At 44.7% G+C, this 25,804-nt stretch overlaps 1 protein-coding gene across 1 annotated transcript; it reads right to left on the bottom strand.

The window, feature by feature from the left end:
• Positions 1-1,589: 1,589 nt before the first annotated feature.
• On the bottom strand, positions 1,590-25,524 carry SPRYD7 (SPRY domain containing 7). The gene is made up of 5 exons (XM_044284952.1): positions 25,376-25,524; positions 22,228-22,344; positions 16,394-16,560; positions 8,071-8,173; positions 1,590-4,752 (listed from the first exon to the last, which is right to left on the bottom strand). Exons 1-5 carry the CDS (start codon positions 25,476-25,478, stop codon positions 4,655-4,657), a joined length of 588 nt encoding a protein of 195 aa, XP_044140887.1. The 5' UTR covers positions 25,479-25,524; the 3' UTR covers positions 1,590-4,654.
• Positions 25,525-25,804: the final 280 nt, after the last annotated feature.

Genomic DNA, 25,804 nt, shown 5'->3' with positions numbered 1-25,804 from the left:
AGGCAAGTCATCTTCCCTTTGCAGGTCTGGCAAAATGTGAGGTTTGACAACTCCTTTAACCTTTTTAATACTCCGTTAAAATAAAATCATAAATAATATGGATTGAGAATGTTGTGCATAAAGTGCCATTGCAGACGTGTGTCTTCATGGTTACAGTTTAGAAATAAACCCTAATTCACAGACAGTAAGTGAGGGAGAAGTGTGGAGAAACACATGGCTACAGGACCTGACTACAAACTGCCTTTGTCTGTAGTCTGTAACCATGGATACACATTTTCAGTCAGTGCGATTAGCAAAGTGTTTTTTTATTTTATTTATTTCACAGATCACAAATAGGCTACAGAAGTGGACACACCTTTTAAAGAGGATCTGTCATGAAGTCTTGGGAACATAAATGCAATTAGTCCTGTTGCTCCCATGATTAGGGTCGCCCATTCACACGTCTGCAAAATGGGTCCGCATACCCATTCACTTTTTTAATGGGGCTGGAAAAGATGCGGACACCACACAGTGTACTGTCCGCATCCGCACTTCCGTTCCGCAAAAAAATAGAGAATGACAAGAAAAGGCATTTCTATTTAAAGTGCCGGCCATGTGTGGTCCGCCGGTGTCCGTGTTTTGCAGATTTGCAATTTGCGGACTGCAAAACACTTGCAGACATGTGAATGGACCCTTAGTGTTTTGTTTTCCCACCAAACCCCATGAAAGCTGCTCTTTAAAGGAGATTACAAAAAATAGCTTCCACAAACATAGCCAGTCTTGCCCATGGCTTACATGTATTACAGCTCAGTCCCATCCACCTGAACATTGATATCTCAGCCTATGGAATGGCCTAAGGTTGGTGCAGTTTTTGTTCAGGAAAAAGATTAAAACAAACAGGTCAAATGGAGTCCAACGTTTAATCCTTTGGACTCCAGTTCTTTCAATCAAGTGAATGGATCTGTAGCGGTTTATATTTTAACACCACTGGAGGGCTAAAACATGGTGTGAACACACCAAAAGAATGGTGAGAGGTACAGACGGATGAGTGCATAATACTTTGCACCAGGCTTCTGACCATGAATGATCGTCTAGGTCAGGCATCCTCAAACTGCGGCCCTCCAGCTGTTGCAACACTACAACTCCCAGCATGCCCGAACAGCCTACAGGTATCATCCTACAGCAGGGCATTGTGGGAGTTGTAGTTTTACAACAGCTGGAGGGCCGCAGTTTGAGGATGCCTGGTCTAGGTCCTCTGATCACTCTCCCGCTAGGTTACACACTTCCACTGTGTGAAGGTATAAGCAAACTTCATATTTTGAAGTTCGGGTATATTCTGAATTGCGTTATTGATTCCGTTACCATGGACCATAACGCAATTCCCTGACAGAATACATAACGAAATGCCTTTAGAGGCATTCCGTTATTCATTCTGTCATAATAGAAGTCTATGGCCTGCATAACGGATCTGTCGGATTTCAGTTATGTAGGAAAGGACTCCGGCATAACGAAAACCGGACAGATCCGTTATGCAGGCCATAGACTTCTATTATGACAGAATGAATAACGGAATGAATGCCTCTAAAGGCATTCCGTTATGTATTCAGTCATGGAATTGCGTCATGGTCCGTGGTAACGGAATCCATAATGCAATTCAGAATATACCAAAACACAAACTTCAAACTATGAAGTTCGCTCATCCCTAATCCTTATGAAAACATTAATCTCCCCTAATCAAAACCCGTGCAAAGTAAAAGTGGTGCGGGTGCCTTATGTATATCTGAAAAAACGAGAGCTGTAATCTGATCGGTTGTTTTAAGCAAGGTGTTTACTTTTCACCAGTTTTTATGTATGTACCCCTCAGGGCACCTTTGCACAGCATCCACTATCTGGGGTGAACAAAGTAACCACAACCCTACGATAAAGTTTACACACACAAAAATGTAATAGAGTACATTATAAGGGATGTGCACATCATCTGTGTAGCTACAAATATGGGTAAAATGTTTCTTCTGGTCCTACTTATAGAATAAGATTAAATGTATCTCCAATAAACTTTTTCCAGTTATTCTCCAGGGATTTGTGCGATTTGTTTCCTGTGTTAAAGGAAATATAATTATATATATATATTTTTATTTATTTTTTAAATACCCCCTCCCGCCCAGCGGGACTTGTCAAGGGAAACATACTTACCTGCTTTGTTGGTCTACCGCTGTCTTCACTAGGCTTTTATCCCCACATGTAAACTACTGGCATGGACAGGGACACGTGCGGTGCTGCAGCCAATAAGAGGCCTCACCAGTTATATGTGCCCCCAAGTGGCACATCACTGCTGCAGCCAGTACTTGGTTTCCTCAGTGCACATGTCCCCATCTATGACCAAAGTGCAGTGAAGGCATCAGTGGATCCATAGAGCCAGAACAGAGCATTGAGGAGCAGGTAAATAAGCTTCCCACAAAAATCTTGCAGGGTGGGGTAGGGGGTATTTAAAAAATAAAATAAAAAACTTTGTAAAGTTGTACATCCTCTTTAAGCCTCAGGGAAACTGCATAGCTGTGTGAACAGAACCTGTACGGCAGTCTCTGCAGGCAATATGTCTGGTAGATCGGGGGCTGGCAGCCTCTGTCCGCTGCTGACTTTGTATATTGTGGACGCTTGGATTTAGCAAGACAAAAACATCATCAGCCTCCGGAAAACTCTGTAGACCAGGGGTGCACAACTTTTTTTTGGATGGGGGCCACATTGTCAGCCTGAACCAATTCAGAGGGCTGAAAATAAAACTTAAAGGGGTATTACCAACTGAAATACTATATTTATGACATATTGAACATACAGTATATAGCATAAATGTCTAGTTACACTTCCAGGACTCCCATCTAATGGGAGAACACATGAAAGATAAATGTGAGCAGCATACATGTCTGTTACCAGGTGGTTGGGGGGCCGCACCGAATGGTATTGAGGGCCACATGTGGCCCCAGGCGGCAGGTTGTGCACCCCTGCTGTAGATGCATGTTTAAATAAGTTGAACCATATAGGAATTGCATTATGTTCTGCAGGTTAATGCAGTATAATATATTAACGCAGGCACTATACATATGCTGGCCAATTTAACCTTTGTTATTGAATTTAAGAACACTTTCTGATGTACTCATTGCTTATCTATAAATGTATTCTGGGCATATCACCATGTGTTATAGCTCCTGCGGTCAGAACTCACAGGAGCACAACACTATATTGCACGAACATTCACCACTGGCCGATCCCTAAGCTAAAATGAACTAGTCTGTTCCCCCTGCTTCCTGTCCTCTGTGGACCACAACCAAGATATCCTTTCCGCCTTCACGTGCACTGCTGCAGCCGTTCACTGGCCTCAGCGGTCATGTGCCGCTTGGGAACTTGTCACCACTGAGGTCAGAGAATGGCGGCAGTAATGCATGTGATGGCCGACAGGATGTCACACTTTTGATGTCCTGTCCGCGGGTCCAGAAGCAGCAGGGATGGGTGGAACAGAGCACCTGTGAATTGGTCAGTAGCCGTTTTTTTTAAATGTTAAATACACTCAAACCCCTGGGGGCCTTTCAGACAGACCATCCCCCCTACCGTGGCTGGACCTGCAGAGGGAAGCATACATCCCTGCTCCTGGGTTCCAGTTGCTTTACTCCCCTGTCACCACTCTCCCTGTGTCAACATCCAGTTTCACAGGGTTGTGTGGCTGCTGCAGCTAATGACTGGCTGCAGTTGCGAGATGTCCCCCATGGAGTCACGTGTCCCAGTGACATGATGCAGGGGGACAAGTCCCCATTGCAGACAGTCACGTGAAGGCATGTGAAACCAGATGTTGACACGGAGACTGGAGATGGGGGAGTGAAGGAGCTGCGTAGAAGGTTGGGGGGGGGGGGGGGGGGTCTGCCTGAAAGGTCTCTGCAGGTGAACAACCTCTCTAATTCATTTTAGCTTGGGGTCGGACAGCCCCTTTAACCATTCATCACAATACGCCATCCAAGTCATCTCTCTGTTAGTGTTACAGGAACGCAGGCTTGCATTAGTGTTACCATCAAAATAAACCAGTAGAAATAAAATCTGAGTCGCATGAATCCCAGTGTGCCTCATGTGGTAAGAAGATCAGAGCGGAACATGGCAGACAAATCACTAACTGGCCAACTGTGCGCGAAATACATCTGAGCAATTCCCGTGTAATATGAATGACACAAAGCTGGGTCAGACACTTCGTGCTGAGAGTCAGAGCACAAAGTCATAAGGCACTCTGGGACCAAAAGAGAAGCAGCAAAGTCAGCCACATTTTCTCCAGTTAAATCTGCCACGGTGAAATAAACCTGCGCGACCATTCTGAGAACCGCACTGGTATCGGACAACGTGGATGTGGCAGAAGTGATCTTACTGAATACTGAACCAGTGGAGAGAGATTCACTAAAGTTACTGGCAGACAGATTATATTTACAGTGACAAACCTCTTTATACATCACAAAAATATCAGGTCGGGATTTTCAGGCCGTGGTCCTTGAAGGTGGATGAGACGTCAGAGAATACTTACACACACACAAACCAAAAAGGTCTGCACCAAGTGATATAAATACAAAGCACATTTTCTGTATGCGTCGTGCAGCTTTGAACAGGAGACAAAAGCTTTGGAGAAGCTGTAGGGGTTCAGTCCTTAGAAAATTTGCTGCTCAAATAAGATCTTCTCAAAGCCAGGAGGAGGGGTGTGGTAGAACTCGCTGAACTGACAGTCCAGGATCGCACTGTCATCCACTAGAGGAGAAAGCATGGACACTGGCGGTCAGGGAATCACATGATAAATGTCTGTGTAAGGACGGGCTCACACTAGCGTTAGGGATTCTGTTATGGCTTTCCGTTATAACATGGTTAGAATGGAAAATAACAGAATCCATAAGACTAATCCATTCTTCTGCCTATAGACTTGTATTATGACAGAATGCAAAACGGAAGCCTTTAAAAAGGCATTCTGTTTGCTTTCCGTCCTAATAGGACTCTATGGGAAAGCGTAACTGATCTGTCTGGGCCCCATTATGCAAGACGGAAAACCAAGTCACGTCGACAGGACTTTTTCCGTCTTGCATAACGGGACCCTGACAGATGAGTTTTGAGTCCTATGGACTTCTATTAGAATGGAAAGCAAACGGAATGCCTTTTAAAGCCTTCCGTTTTGCATTCCGTCATAATACAAGTCTATGGGCAGAAGAACGGATCCGTCCTTCCATTTTATGGATTCCGTTATTTTCCATTATAACCATGTTATAATGGAAAGCCATAACGGAATCCCTAACGCTAGTGTGAACCCACCCTAACCTCCTGCCATCCTCTATTGCAGGCATCCTCAAACTGTGGCCCTCCAGCTGTTGCAAAACTACAACTCCCAGCATGCCTGAACAGCCTACAGGTATCAGCCTACAGCAGGGCATTGTTGGAGTTGTAGTTTTACAACAGCTTGAGGGCCGTAGTTTGAGGATGCCTGGCTCTATTGTGTTCTCATATTATGTACAGACCAGAAGGAACACAAAACAGATTTTTTTTTTTAACCCCTTCCACCTGCATGCATTTTGCGTCTTAATGACCAAGCATTTTTTCCCATGATTGCATTCTCAGAGCTAAAAACTAATATTTTTCTGTCAACGTACCCATATAAACTTTATTCTGAGTACAATTACAGCGATATCAAATACATATAGTTTTACTACTTTTGCACAAAAAAAAAATATAAAATTATATATATATATATATATATATATATTTTAATAATAATAATAATAATAAATATATATATATTTTTGCATTGCCGCATCCCAAGACCCAGAACTTATTGTAATTTTTTTTTTCTACAGAAACGTGTGAGGGCTCGATTTTTGCAGTATGACGAACTTTTCAATGGTATAATTTTGGGGAAACATGACACTTTTTGATTGCTTTTTATTTCAATTTTTGGTGGCGATTTAAGGGAACCCGTCACCTCCAACAAACATCCCAAGCCGGCAGCAGTACCTTAGTTACAAACCATTTTCTTCCTGCGGGCAGATTAAGCAAAAGCTGTAAACATTTTCTGTAATCCCCTGCTGTGGCGCTTCTCTAGTCAGGCTTGAAGTCACGGAGGCAGCGGCCTCCTTGCTTCAAGTCACGGTAACCACTGCCCCTTCCCTGCCCCTTCGCTGTGACTGACAGGCGGCAGTTCGGCAAAGCCAGCCGAACTGTCGTGCATAAGCACTGTCAATTACAGCGAAGGGGCAGGGAAGGGGGCATGCCTCCGTGACTTCAAGCCTGACTAGAGAAGCGCCACAGCAGGGGATTACAGAAAATGTTTACAGCTTTTGCTTCATCTGCCTGCAGGAAGAAAATGATCTTTACAAACATGCTGCTGGCTACTCAGGTAATGCTGGCGGCTTGGGATGTTTGTTGGAGGTGACAGGTTCCCTTTAAGCAAAAATCAGCAATCCTGGAATTGTTCTTCATTTATCATAAGGGATAAATTATGTTATTTGTGCAATCTGGGTTATTGGCGTGACGATACCAAATATCTAGGGGTATTGTTGCAATTTTTTCCACTGAAAAGCTTTTTTTCCCAATGGAAAAATGATGTGTTTTATTACTTTGAATTTCTGTTTCACAAAACTTTTTACCATTACCTTTTTTTTTTTTTTTACACCATTTACTAGTCCCACAAGGGGACTAACAGGCAACCCCTTTTTATTGCTTCTATAATGCATTATACCAGGGGTGCCCAACCTGCGGCCCCTCCAGCTGTTGCAAAACTACAACTCCCAGCATGCCCAGACAGCCTACAGCAGTGCATGATGGGAGTTGTAGTTTTACAACAGCTGGAGGGCCGCAGGTTGAGCATCCCTGCATTATACGTTCGGTGCTATACTACAGACATCAGGATGCACCAGAGAGGTGTAGCCTTACGGGAAACAATGCAGGCAGGACTTTATTAGGTCCCAGGCTGCTGTGTACAGACATCGTCACCCCACAATCTTATTCATGAGGTGCTGACAGGCGATAGAGGGAGCACCCTCCTTGTAAACCACTTAGATGCCATGATCACTATTGTGAGAGCCCAGCTCCCGCTCCCCACTATACAGCAGATCTGTGATGCGCATATTCTAGGCCTCCATAGAGACCGAGATCAATGGCAGTATTAAATGAACAAATATCGATATCTCACTGACCGCTGAGGAAAATCGGGATATGGAAAAGAGTAAGGTCTTTTATAGTTATGTTTGTCGACAGTGGCCTTTTTAACTGACAGGAGTGGTGGACTAATAGGAGACTGCCCCCTAGAGTCGCCTCCGATGCTAAATGGTATCGGGGGCAAGGAATCCCTCGATGTATCTTAGCCACCTACTCTGGTTTATTCCCAAGCACTGCACTGGTGTGTGTCAATCCCGATCTACATAAAAGGTACACAGTACTGGTGCACTCCAGACTGGGGCAGTTGTCTGAAACGGCACCTTGGTTTGAAAGTGTCAGGGAATATATTGAAGTTTACTCTGCCATTCAATAACGTATCACTAGGTACAGAACAGCGTCAGGGCCATATGCTGTGGCCAAAGGCAATGCTGTACTCTGCATCCGCTACAGATTGAAACTACTCAGTGGATACCATGTGTTCAGTCTGATTTACCCCTCGCCTGGGCCAATGTTTTAGATGTATTTTGTTTTTGGACTTTACTTTTAGTTCATACAAATAAAGTTAAAACATTTTAATCCTTATCCACCTCCCATTATCAGTGAAGAACAGGCGTTGCCTTTCCCCTTGCCAATGGGTAGTTAGGAAGACAGGAATTAAGAACAGGTCTTTGCACGTTCCCAGTAAGGCTACTTGTACACGACGTATGGATTCGCAAAATACAGATACCGGCACAACGTCATGTTCTTGTATGCAAAACGGTCAATAGGACATGTTGTATAATTTGCGGAGCGGGACAGGCACCAGTTCTGGTAAATTTCTACTATTGTCTGTAAATGTGCATTAATACAACCTCCCCACAACCCTCAAAATAAAATTCTGGACTTGATTGTATTTCTTACAGCTGCTGGACACTGAACACGACTTACCATACACAACAGGATAGACGGTCCCTCTGATACCAGATGCAGGACAATGCATATTCTTTCCATTCAAGTAAACATTTAATTCTACGTGATCGTACGTGATCCCCTGTAGAAGCAAAGCAGAACACTTAGTTTAAAACTATGGAAGTCAAAAATACAGAAATTTACAGTCTCCAAATTAACTTTCTCTCCTTGATATGCTTTCTTGTCGCTACCTTTATTCCTACCCCCCCCCCCTTCCCCTCCCTCCCCTGTCCTTTGTTTGTCGTGCTGTGTTCTTGTCTGTCCCCCTGTCTATGCTAGTTTACAGAGTTAGTTTGTTTCACTGTGAGCTACATATTGGTAGCCTTTTGTTTAACTTCCCATTATTGAGTAATCTGGGAATTTGACCAGAGTTCCTATTACCTTCCCTTTCAGAAGTCAAGGTATTTTGAGTTACTCTTTTTGTATTTCTCAACGTGGAATCACTTATTAAGCCTGATTTTGTGGTAATTGTCTTCTTTGGTCCACATCGTTGTGGCTCAGGGAGAAATGTTGTTCTCTAAATCCATTTGTATACGATATTATATGTCTCATGTGATTCTGGAAATGGAGATGTCTTTCGCATACATTGTCATGGCGGCTATGTTTGTCTGACTTGTTTTTCTATGCAATAAAAATAGATTCAACACTAAATTAACTTTAACTTTCTGAAAATTGGAACACATCTGATTTGTCATTAGGTAGACCATTTTTTTTACGGTTACCTTAGTTTTCCAAGCAATTTCACAGAAAAACACATGATACAGAAAGGAGTAGTAGTATAAGGGCTGTTTCACACGAGCAAGTCCATTGTGGGAATCGCGCTCTGTGTGCGACTGTGACCCTCCATTCTGGACTTGCAGGAGCACACAGCATTATACGGATTTATAATGCTCTGTGCCCCTGTATGACCTTATTGCTACAGAATCATAGTGACAGCTTTACATCACTATGATTCTGTATCAGAAAGGTCAAGCAGAGGCGCACAGCATTACAAATCCGTATAAGTCCAGAACGGAGGATCACCATTACACGTGGAGCACAATTCCCACAATAGACTTGTTTGTGTGAAATGGCCCTAAAGAGTACACCGCATGCAAAATACCCCAAAACTGAATTGTCACCCAGCTCAGAACATAAGCTACAGTAGGATGCGAAAGTTTGGGCAACCTTGTTAATCGTCATGATTTTCCTATAAAAATCATTGGTTGTTACAATAAAAAATGTCAGTTAAATATATCATGTAGGAGACACACAAAGTGATATTTGAGAAGTAAAATGAAGTTTATTGGATTTACAGAAAGTGTGCTATAATTGTTTAAACAAAATTAGGCAGGTGCATAAATTTGGGCACCACAAAAAAGAAATGAAATCAATATTTAGTAGATCCTCCTTTTGCAGAAATTACAGCCGCTAAACGCTTCCTGTAGGTTCCAATGATAGTGTGGATTCTGGTTGAAGGTATTTTGGACCATTCCTCTTTACAAAACATCTTTAGTTCATCGATGGTTTGATGGCTTCCGAGCATGGACAGCTCTCTTCAAGTCACACCACAGATTTTCAATTATATTCAGGTCTGGGGACTGAGATGGCCATTCCAGAACGTTGTACTTGTTCCTCTGCATAAATGCCTTAGTTGATTTTGATTAGTGTTTAGTGTCGTTGTCTTGTTGAAAGATCCAGCCCCGGCGCAGCTTCAGCTTTGTCACCGATTCCTGGACATTGGTCTCCAGAATCTTCTGATACTGAGTGGAATCCATGCGTCCCTCAACTTTGACAAGATTCCCAGTCCCTGCACTGGCCACACAGCCCCACAGCATGATGGAACCACCACCATATTTTACTGTAGGTAGCAGGTGTTTTTCTTTGAATGCTGTGTTCTTTTTCCTCCATGCATAACGCCCCTTGTTATGGCCAAATAACTCAATTTTAGTTTCATCAGTCCACAGCACCTTATTCCAAAATGAAGATGGCTTGTCCAAATATTCTTTAGCCCACCTCAAGGGCACTTTTTGTGCTGTGAGCAGAGAAAAGGCTTCCTCTGCATCACTCTCGCTTATAGCATCTCCTTGTGTAAAGTGCGCCGAATGGTTGAACGATGCACAGTGACTCCATCTGCAGCAAGATGATGTTGTGGGTCTTTGGTGCTGGTCTGTGGGTTGACTCTGACTGTTCTCACCATTCGTCGCTTCTCTCTATCCGAGATTTTTCTTGGTCTGCCATTTCGAGCCTTAACTTGAATTGAGCCTGTGGTCTTCCATTTCCTCAATATGTTCCTAACTGTGGAAACAGACAGCTGAAATCTCTGGGACAGCTTTCTGTATCCTTCCCCTAAACCATGATGGTGAACAATCTTTGTCTTCAGGTCATTTGAGAGTAGTTTTGAGACCCCCATGTTGCTACTCTTCAGAGAAAATAAAGAGGAGGGAAACTTACAATTGACCCCCTTATATACTCTTTCTCATAATTGGATTCACCTGTGTATGTAGGTCAGGGGTCACCGAGCTTACCAAGCCAATTTGAGTTCCAATAATTAGTTCTAAAGGTTTTGGAATCAATAAAATGACAACAGTGCCCTAAATGTATGCACCTGCCTAATTTTGTTTAAACAATTATAGCACACTTTCTGTAAATACAATAAACTTCATTTCACTTCTCAAATATCACTTGTGTGTGTCTCCTATATGATATATTTAACTGACATTTTATATCGTAATAACCAACGATTTATACAGGAAAATCATGACGATTAACAAGGTTGCCCAAACTTTCGCATCTCACTGTAAGTGCTGCTGAGAAGAACAGTATGTAACATTAAAATGGTGTAATTTGTTGAGGGAGACCTGATCGCGATCCACCCAACCTGGGCTGATTTATTAGGACGGCTTCATATGGAATACCTTGGTTGGCTTGAGATCTCCACATGACTAGTGTGGGGGTAATCAGACGATACCATCAAAAAGCAATGCACTTCCCGGCTAACAATAAAGTTTCCCTTAAAAGGTGTATTCCGATTTCAGACATTGAGGGCATATCACTAGGATATGCCCCCAATGTCTGATAGGTGTGGGTACCACCTCTGGGACCCGCACCTATCCCTAGAATGGAGCCCGCAAAGTCCCAGAGGGCGCACTGCACATGGCCGGCTACCCTCCATTCATTCCTAAGTGAGAATATAGCTACGCTCAGCTATTTTGGGAAGCCTTATTGAAATGAATGGGAGGAGCACAGCGCAAGCGCGGCCACCACTCCATTTACAACTAAGGGGCCATAAGAATGAATGGAGGGTTGGCACGCATGCCCTGTGAGCCCTCTGGGATTTTGCAGGCTCCATTCTAAGGATAGGTGAGGGTCCCGGACATCCACCACCAGGAGACCTAACACACAGACCTGAGGAGAATGTGGGAACACAACCAGAGCATGTGCCAGGAGTCTGCACCAGGACTGTTGCATCTAGGGCAGTCTGTAGACAATGCCCTACATATTCAGAACATGGGGATTGGAGTTAATTAACCACTTCCCGACTACCCATTGATTATAAACATCCTGGGCGGTCGGGTTTATCTCTGAATGGACGTTCTGGAACGTCCTTTCAGAGATTGCAGCTACCGAGCGGGGGGGGGGGGGGGCTGCTGGGCATCACAAGGTGAAGACTGGGAACCTTACTGGGTGACCCTGCCTTCTAGATCGCTGTATAAACAGCACTGAATGAGCGCCGTGTATACAGCAAGGAAGCGCTATGCTGCCTCCTGTCCCAGTGCTCATGTGACCGTCAGGGCCAGGAGAGTGCAGGAGCTGCCTGGTCTTCCATAGACCACGATCAGCCCTGCACTGAGGCTGTACAGCATAGTATACTGCTGTAAACCTCTCTGGGGGGTGTATTTCCACTGTAACTGGGGCTACCATGTCTGCCCCAGTTACAGGAGAAATCAATAGTGACGGAAAAAATAAATAAAAAGTTAAAATGTCCCCCATGACATGACAGTGTAAAATAAAAATTTATAAAAATAGTGTTTTATACCCCAAAAAAAAAACATTTGCTAAAAGCTTTTTTTTGTTACCTCACCTCCCAAATAACAATGTTAATCGATCAAAAATTCTTATGTACTCCAAAATGGTAGCAATAAAAACATCACCTCATCCTGCAAAAAATGAGCCCCCACACAAGACCATGGCAAGAAAAATTGAAAAAATAGGGCTCTAAGAAAATTGCAAACGTAAAAAGAAAAAACTAGACATATTTGGTATTGTTGCATCCATAAGGACCGAATCTACCAAAATATCACATGATCTACCCTATCAAAAGAATGGTGTAAAAAAAATAAAAAATAATAAAAATATAATTTCTAAGAGATAGAGATATAGATCTATCTTCTTCAAGGAATAGGACCTGTGATGACATCACTGCGCTCATCACATGATCTTTTACCATGGTGATGGATCATGTGACGGACCATGTGATGAGTGCAGTGACGTCATCAAAAGGTCCTTTTCCTGTGCACAGCAAAGAAGACGACAGAAGAGAAGCCGGGCTGCGCGATCAAGTGGACTAAGGAGAGTTATATATATATTTTTTTAACCCCTCCAGCGCTATTGTACTATGCATTCTGTAGTCAGAATGCTATTATTTTCCCTTATAACCATGTTATAAGGGAAAATAATAATGATCGGGTCCCCATCCCGATCGTCTCCTAGCAACAGTGCGTGAAAATCGCACCGCATCTGCACTTGCTTGCGGATGCTTGCGATTTTCACGCAGCCCCATTCAAATCTATAGGTCATGCGTTGCGTGAAAAAACGCAGAATATAAAACATGCTGCGATTTTCACAAACACACAAGTGATGCGTGAAAATCACCGTTCATGTGCACAGTCCCATAGAAATGAATAAGTCCGGATTCAGTGTGGGTGCAATGCGTTCACGTCACACATTGCACCAGTGCGGAAAACTCGCTCGTGTGAAAGAGGCCATGGGGCCTTTTTCACATGAGTCTGACTGATTAGGTCCGGATGCGTTCAGTGAAACTCGCACCAATTTGCAAGCAAGTTCAGTCAGTTTTGTCTGCGATTGCATTCGGTTTTTTCCACGCGGGTGCAATGTGTTTTGATGCGTTTCTCATGCGCGTGAAGGTTTACAAACATCTTTTAGCAACCATCAGTGCACTTGTGGGTGCAATGTGTTTTTCACTGAAGCCCCATTCACTTCTTTGGTCAGGATTCAGTGCGGGTGCTATGCATGCACGTCACGCATTGCACCCGCAGGGGAAAACTTGCTCGTATGAAAGGGGCCTTAAAGGGTTAACAACATTTTTAAAACCAGTTTTGAATAGTTTGAGGGGTGTAGTTTCTAAAATGGGGTATTTATGGGTGGTTTCTATTAGGGATCGACCGATATTGATTTTTTAGGGCCGATACCGATAATTTGTGAACTTTCAGGCCGATAGCCGATAATTTATACCGATATTCTGGGAATTTTCATTTTTGAAAATAAAAATAAAAATTCCTACACAAATCTGCTGAAAATTTATGTTTATTGTTAATGTGTAGGGTTTTTTTTGTACTTAAAGGGTTTCTACCACTTGCATATCACATATTTGGTGTTCAGACACTAGCGATCCGCTAGTGTCTGATGTAGCATACAAGCTAATTATTACATTAATCCGTTCGGCCGATACCTCAAAAAAAGCACTTATATCTTTATGCAAATGAGCCTCTAGGTGCTATGCAGGCGTTTTTCCAGCACCTAGAGGCTCCGTCTACCTTGCAGTTTGCCGCCCAGCGCCTCGCTCCAGCACGCCCATCTCTTACTGTATTCGATCCTCCCCCTGCTTCAGCCTTCAGAAATCCCGTGCCTGCGCCGTTCGTCGCGGCATTCGGCGCAGGCGCAGTCAATGTCTGACCGCTCCGTGCTCAGACATTTCCACTGCGCCTGCGCCGATGACGTCATCGGCGCAGTGGAAATGTCTGAGCGGGGAGCGGTCAGACATTGACTGCGCCTGCGCCGAATGCCTCCGAATGCCGCGACGAACGGCGCAGGCACGGGATTTCTGAAGGCTGAAGCAGGGGGAGGATCGAATACAGTAAGAGATGGGCGTGCTGGAGCGAGGCGCTGGGCGGCAAACTGCAAGGTAGACGGAGCCTCTAGGTGCTGGAAAAACGCCTGCATAGCACCTAGAGGCTCATTTGCATAAAGATATAAGTGCTTTTTTTGAGGTATCGGCCGAACGGATTAATGTAATAATTAGCTTGTAAGCTACATCAGACACTAGCGGATCGCTGTGTCTGAACACCAAATATGTGATATGCAAGTGGTAGAAACCCTTTAATATTTTGGTGTTTTATTTTTATAACTTTTTTATTTTTATACTAACTTTTAGCCCCCTTAGGGACTATAACCCTTGTCCTATTCACCCTGATAGAGATCTATCAGGGTGAATAGGAGCTCACACTGTCCCTGCTGCTCTGTGCTTTGTGCACACAGCAGCATGGAGCTTACTATGACAGCCAGGGCTTCAGTAGCGTCCTGGCTGCCATGGTAACCGATCGGAGCCCCAGCATTACACTGCTGGGGCTCCGATCGGAGGAGCAGGGGAGAGGGGATCCCGTGGAGGGGCGCACTGCGCCACCAATGTTTTTAATACTGGGGTGGGGGGCGCACTGCGCCACCAATGCTTAATACTGGCGGGGCTTGGGGGGGGGGGGGCGCACTGCGCCACCAATGTCTAATACTGGGGTTGGGGGGGGGGGGCGGAACTGCACCACCAATGTCTAATACTTGGCTGGGGGGGCGCACTGCGCCACTAATGAAGCTTAATCTCTCATTTATTCATATACAGGAGGCGGGAGCTGGCTGCAGAATCACATAGACGGCTCCCGACCTCTATGAGTGGTAGCTGCGATCCGCGGCACCTGAGGGGTTAACCGAGGATCGCAGCTATTGCTCATAGAGGTCGGGAGCCAGCTATGTGATTCTGCAGCCAGCTCCCGCCTCCTGAATATGAATAAATGAGAGATTAAGCTTCATTGGTGGCGCAGTGGCCACAGCCCCTCCCCTTCTCTTTTCCTCCCTCCTCTCATTGGCGGCAGTGGCAGCAGCAGCACAGGGGGAGGAGACACCGCTTCCTTCTCCCCTGTGCTGCTAAGGGGAACACAGAGCGCTGTCAGCAGCGCGATCTGTGTTCCCCATACGCTATTGGAATATCGGCAAAATAGATGCCGATACCGATAGCGTTCAAAATCCTCAATATCGGCCGATAATATCGGTAAATCCGATAATCGGTCGATCCATAGTTTCTATTATGTGAGCTTCTCAAAATCACTTTAGAACTGAACTGGTCCTTAAAAATAATAGATTTTGGAAATCTAACATTTCAAAAACTGCTTCTAAATTTCTAAAAAATAAAATTACATTACTAAAATGATGCCAACGTAAAGGGTGAATGTTACTTAGGCTACTTTCACACTAGCGGCACGGACCTCCGGCAGGCGGTTCGGTCGGGTGAATAGCCGGTCGGATCTGTCCTGCCGCTAGTGAACGTGTGCCACCGGACTGTCGCTCCGTCCCCATTGTCTATAATAGGGGCACGGCAAGAGGCGGCCGGAATAAATGTCGGACATGTCGTAGTTTTATTCCGGCAGCCTCTCGCCGTGCCACCATTATAGTCAACAGGGAAGGAGTGGCTCTCCGGGGGCACACGTTCACTAGTGGCAGGACGGATCTGACAGGCTGTTCACCCGACGGAACAGCCTGCCGGAGGTCCGTGCCGCTAGTGTGAAAGTAGCCTTAATGAGTATTTTATGGAGGTATCACTGTCTTAAAAGCAGAGAGATTCAAATTTAGGAAATAGTGTTTTTTTTTTTTTTTACTATTTTTTTTTTTTATATAAAAAGTGAAATATATTGACTCAAATTTAGCACTGTCATGAGGTACAATGTGTCACGAGAAAAACAAACAAACAATCTCTGAATGGCTTGGATAAGTAAAATTATCACATAAAGTGAGATATGTCAGATTTGCTAAATTAGGCCTGGTCAGGAAGGGGTTACATTTTGCTGCGCAACAATTTTTGTAATGATAGTATATGGCAGTCGCTGAAAAATCCATTTTTTGGGTTTTCAGTTTTACATAAAGCATTTAAAAAAATAAATAATAAAAAAAGATTTTTTAGCGTCTCTACATTCTGAAAGCCGTAGTTGTATTTATTTTTTGGGCGACTTGTTAAGGTTAACATAGCAAATCAGTAACGCAAGGAAATGTAAAAATAATAAAGTCCATCAGTATATGATTCTCCAGAATGCAAGCTTACCACTACGTCGCCCTCTTGTGGAAGGCCATTTGCTGGCAGCCTGTTCTTCTCCTCATTGTTGTAATAAATGGCTCCATCATTTCTTATCACCAGGCTGTGCAAATCTCGACCTAATGGGATCTGATTTAAATTTGCTTTTTGAGTTGCGACTCCAATGCCCCACACACCTGTAACAGCAAGTAGGTAGATACGTGGTAATATAGCCTTTAGCCATTACTTCAATGGATGGTTGCACTATGACCACTATATGGAGACATGGAAATTACATCAGAAAAACATGTAACATGCTGCAGATTGTTCATAGATCCACTGCAGATTTCGGTCTAAGGCTCCATTCATACATCCGCATTGCAGACCCATACATTTCTATGGGGACGCACGATGTGCGGCACCGATCTGGAATTGCGGACCCGCACTTCCGGGTCCGCAATTCCGATCCTAAAAAAAAATATAAAAAAATAGAACATGTCCTATTCTTGTCCGCAATAGCGGCTAAGAATCGGCATATTATCTTAAATGTGGAACGCACGTTGCCGCTGTCAGTGTGTGAATGGACCTGAAGGCTGAGGACACTGATTGGCTACAGCAGTCATGTGCCATAAACCTGCATGTCAACGCTGGCACCAGGAAAGGGGTGAGAATAACATCATTTGGCTGCAGCCATCAGGTCATGTTTTGGCTCCAGTGGGGATAGGAGCAACGGTGCTGAACCATTTTGGTTCTTATTATTCCAAAAGGGTCCCTGCCTATTTTAAAAAAATAACTCGGATAACCCCTAAGATTTTCTGCGGACCCATTGACTTTCAATGGGTCAGTTGAAAACTCTGCTAATGCACCGTTTGTCATCCGCGTCAGTGATTTCAGTCGGTCAAAAAAATGTAACCTGTCCTATTTTTTTCACGGAAAACGGTTCGCGGACCCATTCAAATCAATGGGTCCGTGAAAAAACGCGGAGGCACACAAGATTGTCATTTGCGTCCGTGTTTTTTCTTTTATTTGCATGGCAAACTTGACTTAGCTTTTTTTTTACTTTGGTGATCCTCCAAAAATAACACACGGAAACAGATCACGGAACAACGGAACCCCATTTTGCGGAACAGAACACAACAACGATCCTGTGCATGAGGCCTAAAAGATTATTAAAAGGGTTGTTTGACAAAAAAATTAAAATCTTGGACAAGACCTTTAACTGCCTTAAAGGGAACCTGTCACCTCTACTATGCTACCCTCGCTGAGCGTTTCTAAATGTTCATTGTGTTACCCTAAACATATAAATTACACTTTTAATTTCACTTGCAGACGAAATTCAATAAGAATTATGCATTTTTGTACTTCCTGCCTTTTATGCAAATTAACATAGGAGTCATATCTTGTGTGACCAGAGAAGAGTCATATTTTCAAGCTCTGACTCATCTCAGGTTAATTTGCATATGTATCAAATCGTTGTTTTTATTTACACAATAAAAGCACACAGAGCTATGGGGACTGGGTATTGCGGATGTGCTAGCGGCCATCTAGCAACCCATGTCCTCAAGGCTATGCCCAAAATCCAGGTGACAGGTTCCCTTTAACCACCCCAGGACCGCCGCACGCAGGATTGCGTCCTGGCGGCGGCCCTGTTATTCCTCCTAGACGCGCCGGCGCGTCATCTCGCGAGAGGCGAGATTTCCTGTGAACGCGCGCACACAGGAACCAAAGGTAAACGAGTGGATCTACAGCCTGCCAGCGGCGATCATTCGCTGGCAGGCTGTAGATGCGATTTTTAACCCCTGAAAGGTAAAATCAGACGCTGTTTTGTTAACAGCGTCTGATATACCTGCTACCTGGTCCTCTGGTGGTCCCTTTTGCTTGGATCGACCACCAGAGGACACAGGCAGCTCTGTAATAAGTAGCACCAAGCACCACACTACACCCCCCCCCGTCACTTATTAACCCCTGATCACCCCCCTGTCATTGATCACCCCCTGTAAGGCTCCACTCAGACGTCCGTATGTGTTTTGCGGATCCGTGGATCCACGGATGTATCCGCAAAACACGGACACCGCAGATCTGCAAAACACGGACACCGGCAATGTGCTTTCCACATTTTGCGGATCCGCACATTGCCAGAACTATATAGAAAATGCCTTTTCTTGTCCGCAATTGCGGACAAGAATAGGACACGTTCTATAGGCTCTACAAAAAACGCAGTGTTCGCCCGATCAGGCCTGATCTTGTGCGCACACTTGCATTCAGTCCATCCCACCGCAGTGACAATTTTTTTTTCTTCTGATCACTGCAAACACACCGTAAAATCGCTGCAGAGCTATAAAGATCACTTTTGAGGGGCATGGTGAGATTTTTTTTGGGCACAAGTTAGCGGAAATTTTGTATTTATTTTTTTCTTACAAAGTCTCATATTCCACTAACTTGTGACAAAAAATAAAATCTCACATGAACTCACCATACCCCTCACGGAATCCAAATGCGTACATTTTTTTTAGACATTTATATTCCAGACTTCTCACGCTTTAGGGCCCCTAAAATGCCAGGGCAGTATAAATACCCCATAAGTGACCCCATTTTGGAAAGAAGACTCCCCAAGGTATTCCGTGAGGGGCATGGCGAGTCTCAGAATATTTTTTTTTTGGCACAAGTTAGCAGAATTCCCCCCCCCCCCCTCTTTTACAAAATCATTTTCCGCTAACTTGTGCCAAAAAACTATATTCTAGGAACTCGCCATGCCCCTCACGGAATATAGCTTGGGGTGTCTTCTTTCCAAAATGGGGTCACTTGTGGGGCATTTTAGGGGCCCCAAAGCGTGAGAAGAAGTCTGGAATCCAAATGCCTAAAAATGCATTCCTAAAAAGGTATTCATTGGAATTTGGGCCCCTTTGCCCACCTAGGCTGCAAAAAAGTGTTACACATGTGGTATCGCCGTACTCAGAGGAAGTAGGGCAATGTGTTTTGGGGTGTCTTTTTACATATACCCATGCTGAGTGAGACAAATATCTCTCTAAAAGACAACTTTTCCCATTTTTTTTATACAAAGTTGTCATTTGACAGATATTTCTCTCACCCAGCATGAGTATATGTAAAAATACACCCCAAAACACATTTCCCTACTTCTCCTGAGTACGGCGATACCACGTGTGACACTTTTTTGCAGCCTAGGTGCGTAAAGGGGCCGAAAATCCAAAGAGTACCTTAAGGCTGGGTTTACACCTGAGCGTTCTGAAAGGAGTGCTCTGTATGCGCAATTGTACCGGCGTTTACAATCGCGCATACAGAGACAAGCGAACGCCCATTGTTGCGCGTTCCCGAAAGTCTATGTACAGGAACGCGCAACAAAATGCCCCAAAGAAGCTCAAGAACTTTTTTGAGCGTCGGGCGTTTTACAGCGTGATCGTACGTGCTGTAAAACGCCCAGGTGAGAACCATTCCCATAGGGAAGCATTGGTTTCTCCTTGTTGAGCGTTTTACAGCGCGTTCCTACGCGCTGTAAAACGCTCAGGTGTGAACCCAGGGTTAGGCTTTATAGGGTTGCTCACAATTTAGCCCCGCCCAAAATGCCAGAACAGTAAACACACCCCACAAACGACCCCATTTCGGAAAGTAGACACCCCAAGGTATATTAAGTCCATGAAAGATTGAACTTTTTGTCACAAGTTAGTGGAAAGGGAGACTTTGTGAGAAAAAAAAAAAAGAAAAAAAATATTTCCACTAACTTGTGCCAAAAAAAACCCCCAAAACTTCTATGAACTCGCTATGCCCCTCACGGAATACCTTGGGGTGTCTTCTTTCCAAAATGGGGTCACGTTGTGTATTTATACTGCCCTGGCGTTTTAGGGGCCCTAAAGCGTGAGAATCCAAATGCCCTCCTAAAAGATACTCATTGGAATTTGGACCCCTTTGCGCACCTAGGCTGCAAAAAAGTTTCATACATGTGGTATCGCCGTACTCAGGAGAAGTAGGGCAATGTGTTTTGGGGTGTATTTTTACATATACCCATGCTGGGTGAGAGAAATATCTCTGTCAAATGACAACTTTGTATAAAAAAAATGGGAAAAGTTGTCTTTTAGAGAGATATTTGTCTCACTCAGCATGGGTATATGTAAAAAGATGCGCAAAGAGGCCCAAATTCCAATGAGTACCTTTAGGATTTCACAGTGCATTTTTACACATTTGGATTCCAAACTACTTCTCACTCTTTAGGGCCCCTAAAATGCCCGGGTAGTATAAATACCCCACAAGTGACCCTATTTTGGAAAGACACCCCAAGGTATTCCGTGAGGGGTATGGCGAGTTCATGTAAAATTTTATTTTTTGTCACAAGTTAGTGTAATATGAGACTTTGCAAGAAGGGGGGGGGGGGGGGGGGGAAACATTTTCCGCTAACTTGTGACAAAAAATAAAAGCTTCCATGAACTCACTATGCCCAGATTATTTATTACAGAATATATATTGATGATATCTTCATCATTTGGGATGGAGATGCCCATTCAGCAATAGAATTCTGTAATGTTTTAAATAATTCTAACTGGGGATTTCCCTTACCCCAAACTACAATAGGACTGAAACAGAATTTTTTTGACATAATTGTTACCAATTTGAACAACTGTCTCTCAACAAAAACATACTTTAAATCAGTTGATACAAACAGTTACATACACTACTCTAGTTCCCATCATAAGAAGTGGTTACAAAACATCCCTTACAGCCAATACAAAGGTATCAGACGGAGCTGCGCACACACCATGAAGACTTTAAAGGGTTACTGTCACTAGAATTTTCTGTATTAAACTGGCCGACATGCAAATGAGCCTCTAGGAGCGTGGGGGGGGGGGGTTGCTCCTGCCCCTAAAGGCTCCCGTCTCCCACGTCAAGTCACGCCTTCCAAGTGTTGATTGACATGGCCAGCATTTGCATCCTTCTGCCAGCGCCGTTCAGTATTCTGAGCAGGCACGGTGAGGGAAGGACGCTCGCAGGCTGCCAGCTTCCTCACCGCGCCTGCCCCCGAGGGCTGGCAGACAGATGCGAGCGCTGCCTGGCCCTGTCAATCAGGACTTGGAGGGAGACAACAAAGGTGGGAGAACGGAGCCTCTAGGAGCAGGAACAACGTCCCCCTTCCCCCTGCTCCTAGAGGCTAATTAGCATATTATAAAAGTTAGATTTCTGGGGTAACGAGGGCATAGATAAAAGTAGGAATAGGCTAGTTAGGTTTAGCTGACAGTAGCACATCGCTAATGTCAGCTAGCTTAATAGGGTTAGATTTGGTGACAGAATCCCTTTAAAGGCAGGGAACCTATTAGACAGGGGCATAGGAAAAGGCTCATGGGCACTAGTACAAGAGTTCAACCTGGGCCCCTGTCCCTCAGTGCCTTTTGGCCAGATGCTGGGAAGCACATTACCTTCATGCTGCCTGAGGCAAACTGTTCTGTCAGTGACTATTTTCTCCTATATGTGGTTAGGTTGTGTGGTTTCTGGTTGCTGAGACTTTATCTCCATGGTTCTGAACATAGGAATACCTCTTTAAAGCCTTGTGCACATGACGTGTGCCAGCCATGCCCGTGCTGAGGACTGCAAACCGCAATGCATGGGCACTGACAGTGTCCCTGCCGTCTGCGGACAGCAACCCATTCACTTGAATGGAGTCCACGATACGCACCGCATGCACTACTTTTTCGCGGTGCGGAGGCATGGACAGAAAACCCACGTTGTGTGCATGAGGCCTAACCTGTATAAAAACCAGATAGCTCCTATATCCAATAATAATAATAATATATGATGACAGCACCTAGGCGATGTTTAGTGAAAATGAAGTAATGATCTTGCAGCGTACGGCCCACACCTACCTGTAGATTGCACTTTAAATTCAAAGTAGCTCTTGTTCTGGTGGAGCGGCGCGTTAGCGAGACATGCCCCGCTGCCACAGATTCTTCTGCCATTCTTAACAATTACTACATCGGTTCCTGCAGTTAGAACAACCAATAAATTAAAAATACTTATAGATAAAGCGTAACCACAGTTATGGTGAGATCCCTCATAGCATATACTTTCAGTGCAAAATAGAAGAAAAGGAGCCGCAGGTATATGAGGGACTCATGTACACCGTCATACTACGGCTCTGTACAACCACCAAGCTGTATGGAGCCATTATACAGGCCCCAAAGACTTCTACACTCCTCAAGATTGAAATTGCAACCCCAAGAAGAACAAGATATAAGGTTGTACAAATTGAGGAAGTAGCAGGTGTTGCCAAGAGCTGCGGATCATAACCTTTTCAAGCACCTAGCTCCAATCTGTGGTATGTGGGAGGAGCATAGAAGCCAGAGCAAAGCTTTTTAGAGGCATGAAACCTCAAAAATCGGATCAAGTCGCAAGAGGTGCATAGAGGAGAACCTCTGCATGGACAGATAGTCTAATTAGAAGAATGGCGCGTAGTCATCCATTCTGTAATGCAAGTGAAACTGGATGTCACATCCCAAGCCTAGCGCAGCAAACACGGTCTACACAAAACTTCAGAACATTGGGCTACGGGCCAGACATCCAGCTACAGGTGTTCCTTTGAGCTCACACCACCAGTCTCAAAAGCTATATGGGTGCACTGCAAGATGGCAGTGGAGACTGGAATGGAGGTCTGTCCTCTTCAGCGATGAGTCCCACTTTTGTCTTGGATGCAATGATAGCTGGGGATTGGTTTGGAGACAAGATGGGCAACACCATGAAGAGGCCTTCACAAGAGAACCTCACACTGGTCCTACTCCCAGAATTATGGTGTGGGGTGGCATAATGTATGGCAGCAAGACCCTTCATTCCCAGTACAGTAACAGCTCAGCATTACATGGATTTGGTCATGGAACCAGTGGTACGGCCATTTCTCCAAAGCGTTCCAGGAGCCATTTTTTCACTGAATAACACCAGGCCAGATGTTGTTTCTTTTTTAATAATTCTATATCATTAACATGTCTTGATTCTGTGATTTCCGTAATTCCATGACTTTTCCTTCTACACTCAAAAGTGAAATTGCATGTGGCCCTCTGCATGCCCCGAAAGGAAAATTAATATGCATTCTCCATTGAATGGCATATTATAACACATAACTTAGTATTTCTTGGATCCATTTATGAGTGGAGGAAGAGCCAATACCAGAAAGAGCAGCGGATTGTAAGAGGCGTTGAGCAGGTCAGTGTGTGTTTTTTCTTTAGAGACCACACTGTCCTGGACAGATTTGAAATATACAGCACCTTAAAGGGGTTGTCCAGGTTCAGAGCTGAACCCGGACATACCTCCATTTTCACCCCAGCAGCCCCCCTGACTTGAGCATCGGAGCAGTTCATGTTCCGGTTCTCTCCTTTGCCCTGCCCTAAATCGTAAAGGGCAAAGGCATTTTCAAGCGTTCTGGTGACAAACCGGGCTCTCCATGGGGCTGCCAGGAAGCCCAGTGGCATCACCGGCACTGATGGGCGTGCTTTAGCCAGTAAAAAGGCTAGGGCAGAGCTAAAGCATGCCCATCAGAGCAGGTGACATCACCGAACACACACACTGTGTTATTGCAAACAAAAGAGCCCTTGCCCTGCGCGATCTAGTGCAGGGCAAGGGAGCGCATTGGAGCCTGAACTGCTCCGATGCTCAAGTCAGGGGGGCTGCCTGGGTGAAAATGGAGCTATGTCCAGGTTCAGCTCTGAACCCGGACAACCCCTTCAAAGGTTATCTTTTCTACCTATGAAACGGACTGACCTGTTACATGTGTGCTTGGCAGCTGGAGGCATCCGTGTTGGTCTCATGTTCATATGTGAAAAAAATTATGTTTTTTATATATGCAAATGAGCCTCTAGGAGCAACAGGAGTGTTGCCATTACACCTAGAGGCCCTGCTCTCTCTGCAACTGCTACGCCCTCTGCACTTTAAATGACAGGGCCAAGTGTAAACGTGATCACTGCCTGGTCCCGATTTCTAAAGTCAATCAAAGCAGAAAGGACGCTGCAGCTGTAGGGAAAGCTGATCCTTTAGGTGTAATGGTAACACCCCTGTTGCTCCTAGAGGCTCATTTGCATATATTAAAACTTAGTTTTTCTCAGCAATGCGGGCACATACAAACACGGGTCCAGCACAGATGCCTTCAGCTGCCAACCGGTCAGCCAGTGTCATAGGTACAAATCTGCTGATAGAAGCCTATTAAATCCTTTCAAATGGGGCAAACAGAATGTAAAAAAAAGTATTAGTTTGAGCAAATGTTCAGTCAGTAGCCATTATAACTATGTGCAGGAATTGTACAATCAGCTATAATTCACTTGTTTATGATGGATGTCCTAATAATTAGAGTGTCGATGTTAGGACCTGGCACTCGATGAACAAGCAAACACTTGTTTGTTGGGGGCCACATCTCATGTGGGCCCTAAAATTGTCATTTGCCAACAGCACATCATCCGGTATAAACAAAGATGTGCTGCCAACCAGCAATGAGTGCGTACAGGGATGAACAACCACAGTAAAGATCATTCTTCCCCAGGCAGAAGGAATTGTCCCTGCAATGTTCCCTCCCGATCATTGCTATGTGCATCAGCCCACGTAAACGCCTTTATGGGGACAAAACAATTTGAATAATGATTCATCACCCCCATAATCATTACATTATTTCGGCTGCGGATCCCGTTTACTCAGGGTTACCAATGGCTTTTTATGAACACTTGGGCAGCCATCATCAGCTTGGGTAAAATGCTCGTAGACACCATATCAATAGAAGAATCATCGTTTCTGGTCAACATTACATGGTTCCTATGCAGGGGTCTGAAGAAGATGCATGCTGGGGGGGGAAACGCACCAAGCAGCTTTTCTGTAATGTGTATCAGTACATAAAACAGACACCAGCCAGGACCTGGCACAGAAGGGGCAGTGCAGGCTGATACAGGAAGTGCTGGGGAACCTGATACTGGAGGAAATGGAGGAGGCGCTGCCGCTCCAGACATTACTGACGTGTATTACAGGACGGGCGCCACTCACCCATGTGCTGAGTATCCAGCTGTACGGCCGGCATCTCCTTCAGCGGAATGTGTCCAGAGCCGCCATCCCCGCAGCACCTGAAGCAGCAGCACAGAAACGACATAACGAGCACAGAGGAGAGCAGCCAGCGAACTGCCGGCCAGGAGATAGGCAACTTCTAGATACGTACAGAACGGCTCTCTATGAGGGCGGGAGAAGCCACAGCGACACCTGGTGGACCGGAGCAGCACGTCCTGGCACTGGATAAAAGAGAAACAGGATTTTGCCCATAGCAACCAATCAAAGCACAACAATCATTTCTCAGTATGTTCTTGAAAAATGTAAGCTGCCCTGTGATTGGTTACTATAGGCAACAAGGACAGTTTTTGTTTGAGATGGTTTTCATAAATCTGCTCCACTGTATAAGTCCTGTTGTGCTTAGGCATCAGG

Source organism: Bufo gargarizans, chromosome 3 (assembly GCF_014858855.1).
Source record: "Bufo gargarizans isolate SCDJY-AF-19 chromosome 3, ASM1485885v1, whole genome shotgun sequence".
Lineage (NCBI taxonomy): Eukaryota > Metazoa > Chordata > Amphibia > Anura > Bufonidae > Bufo > Bufo gargarizans.
This window is presented reverse-complemented; position numbering and strand designations above follow the sequence as displayed.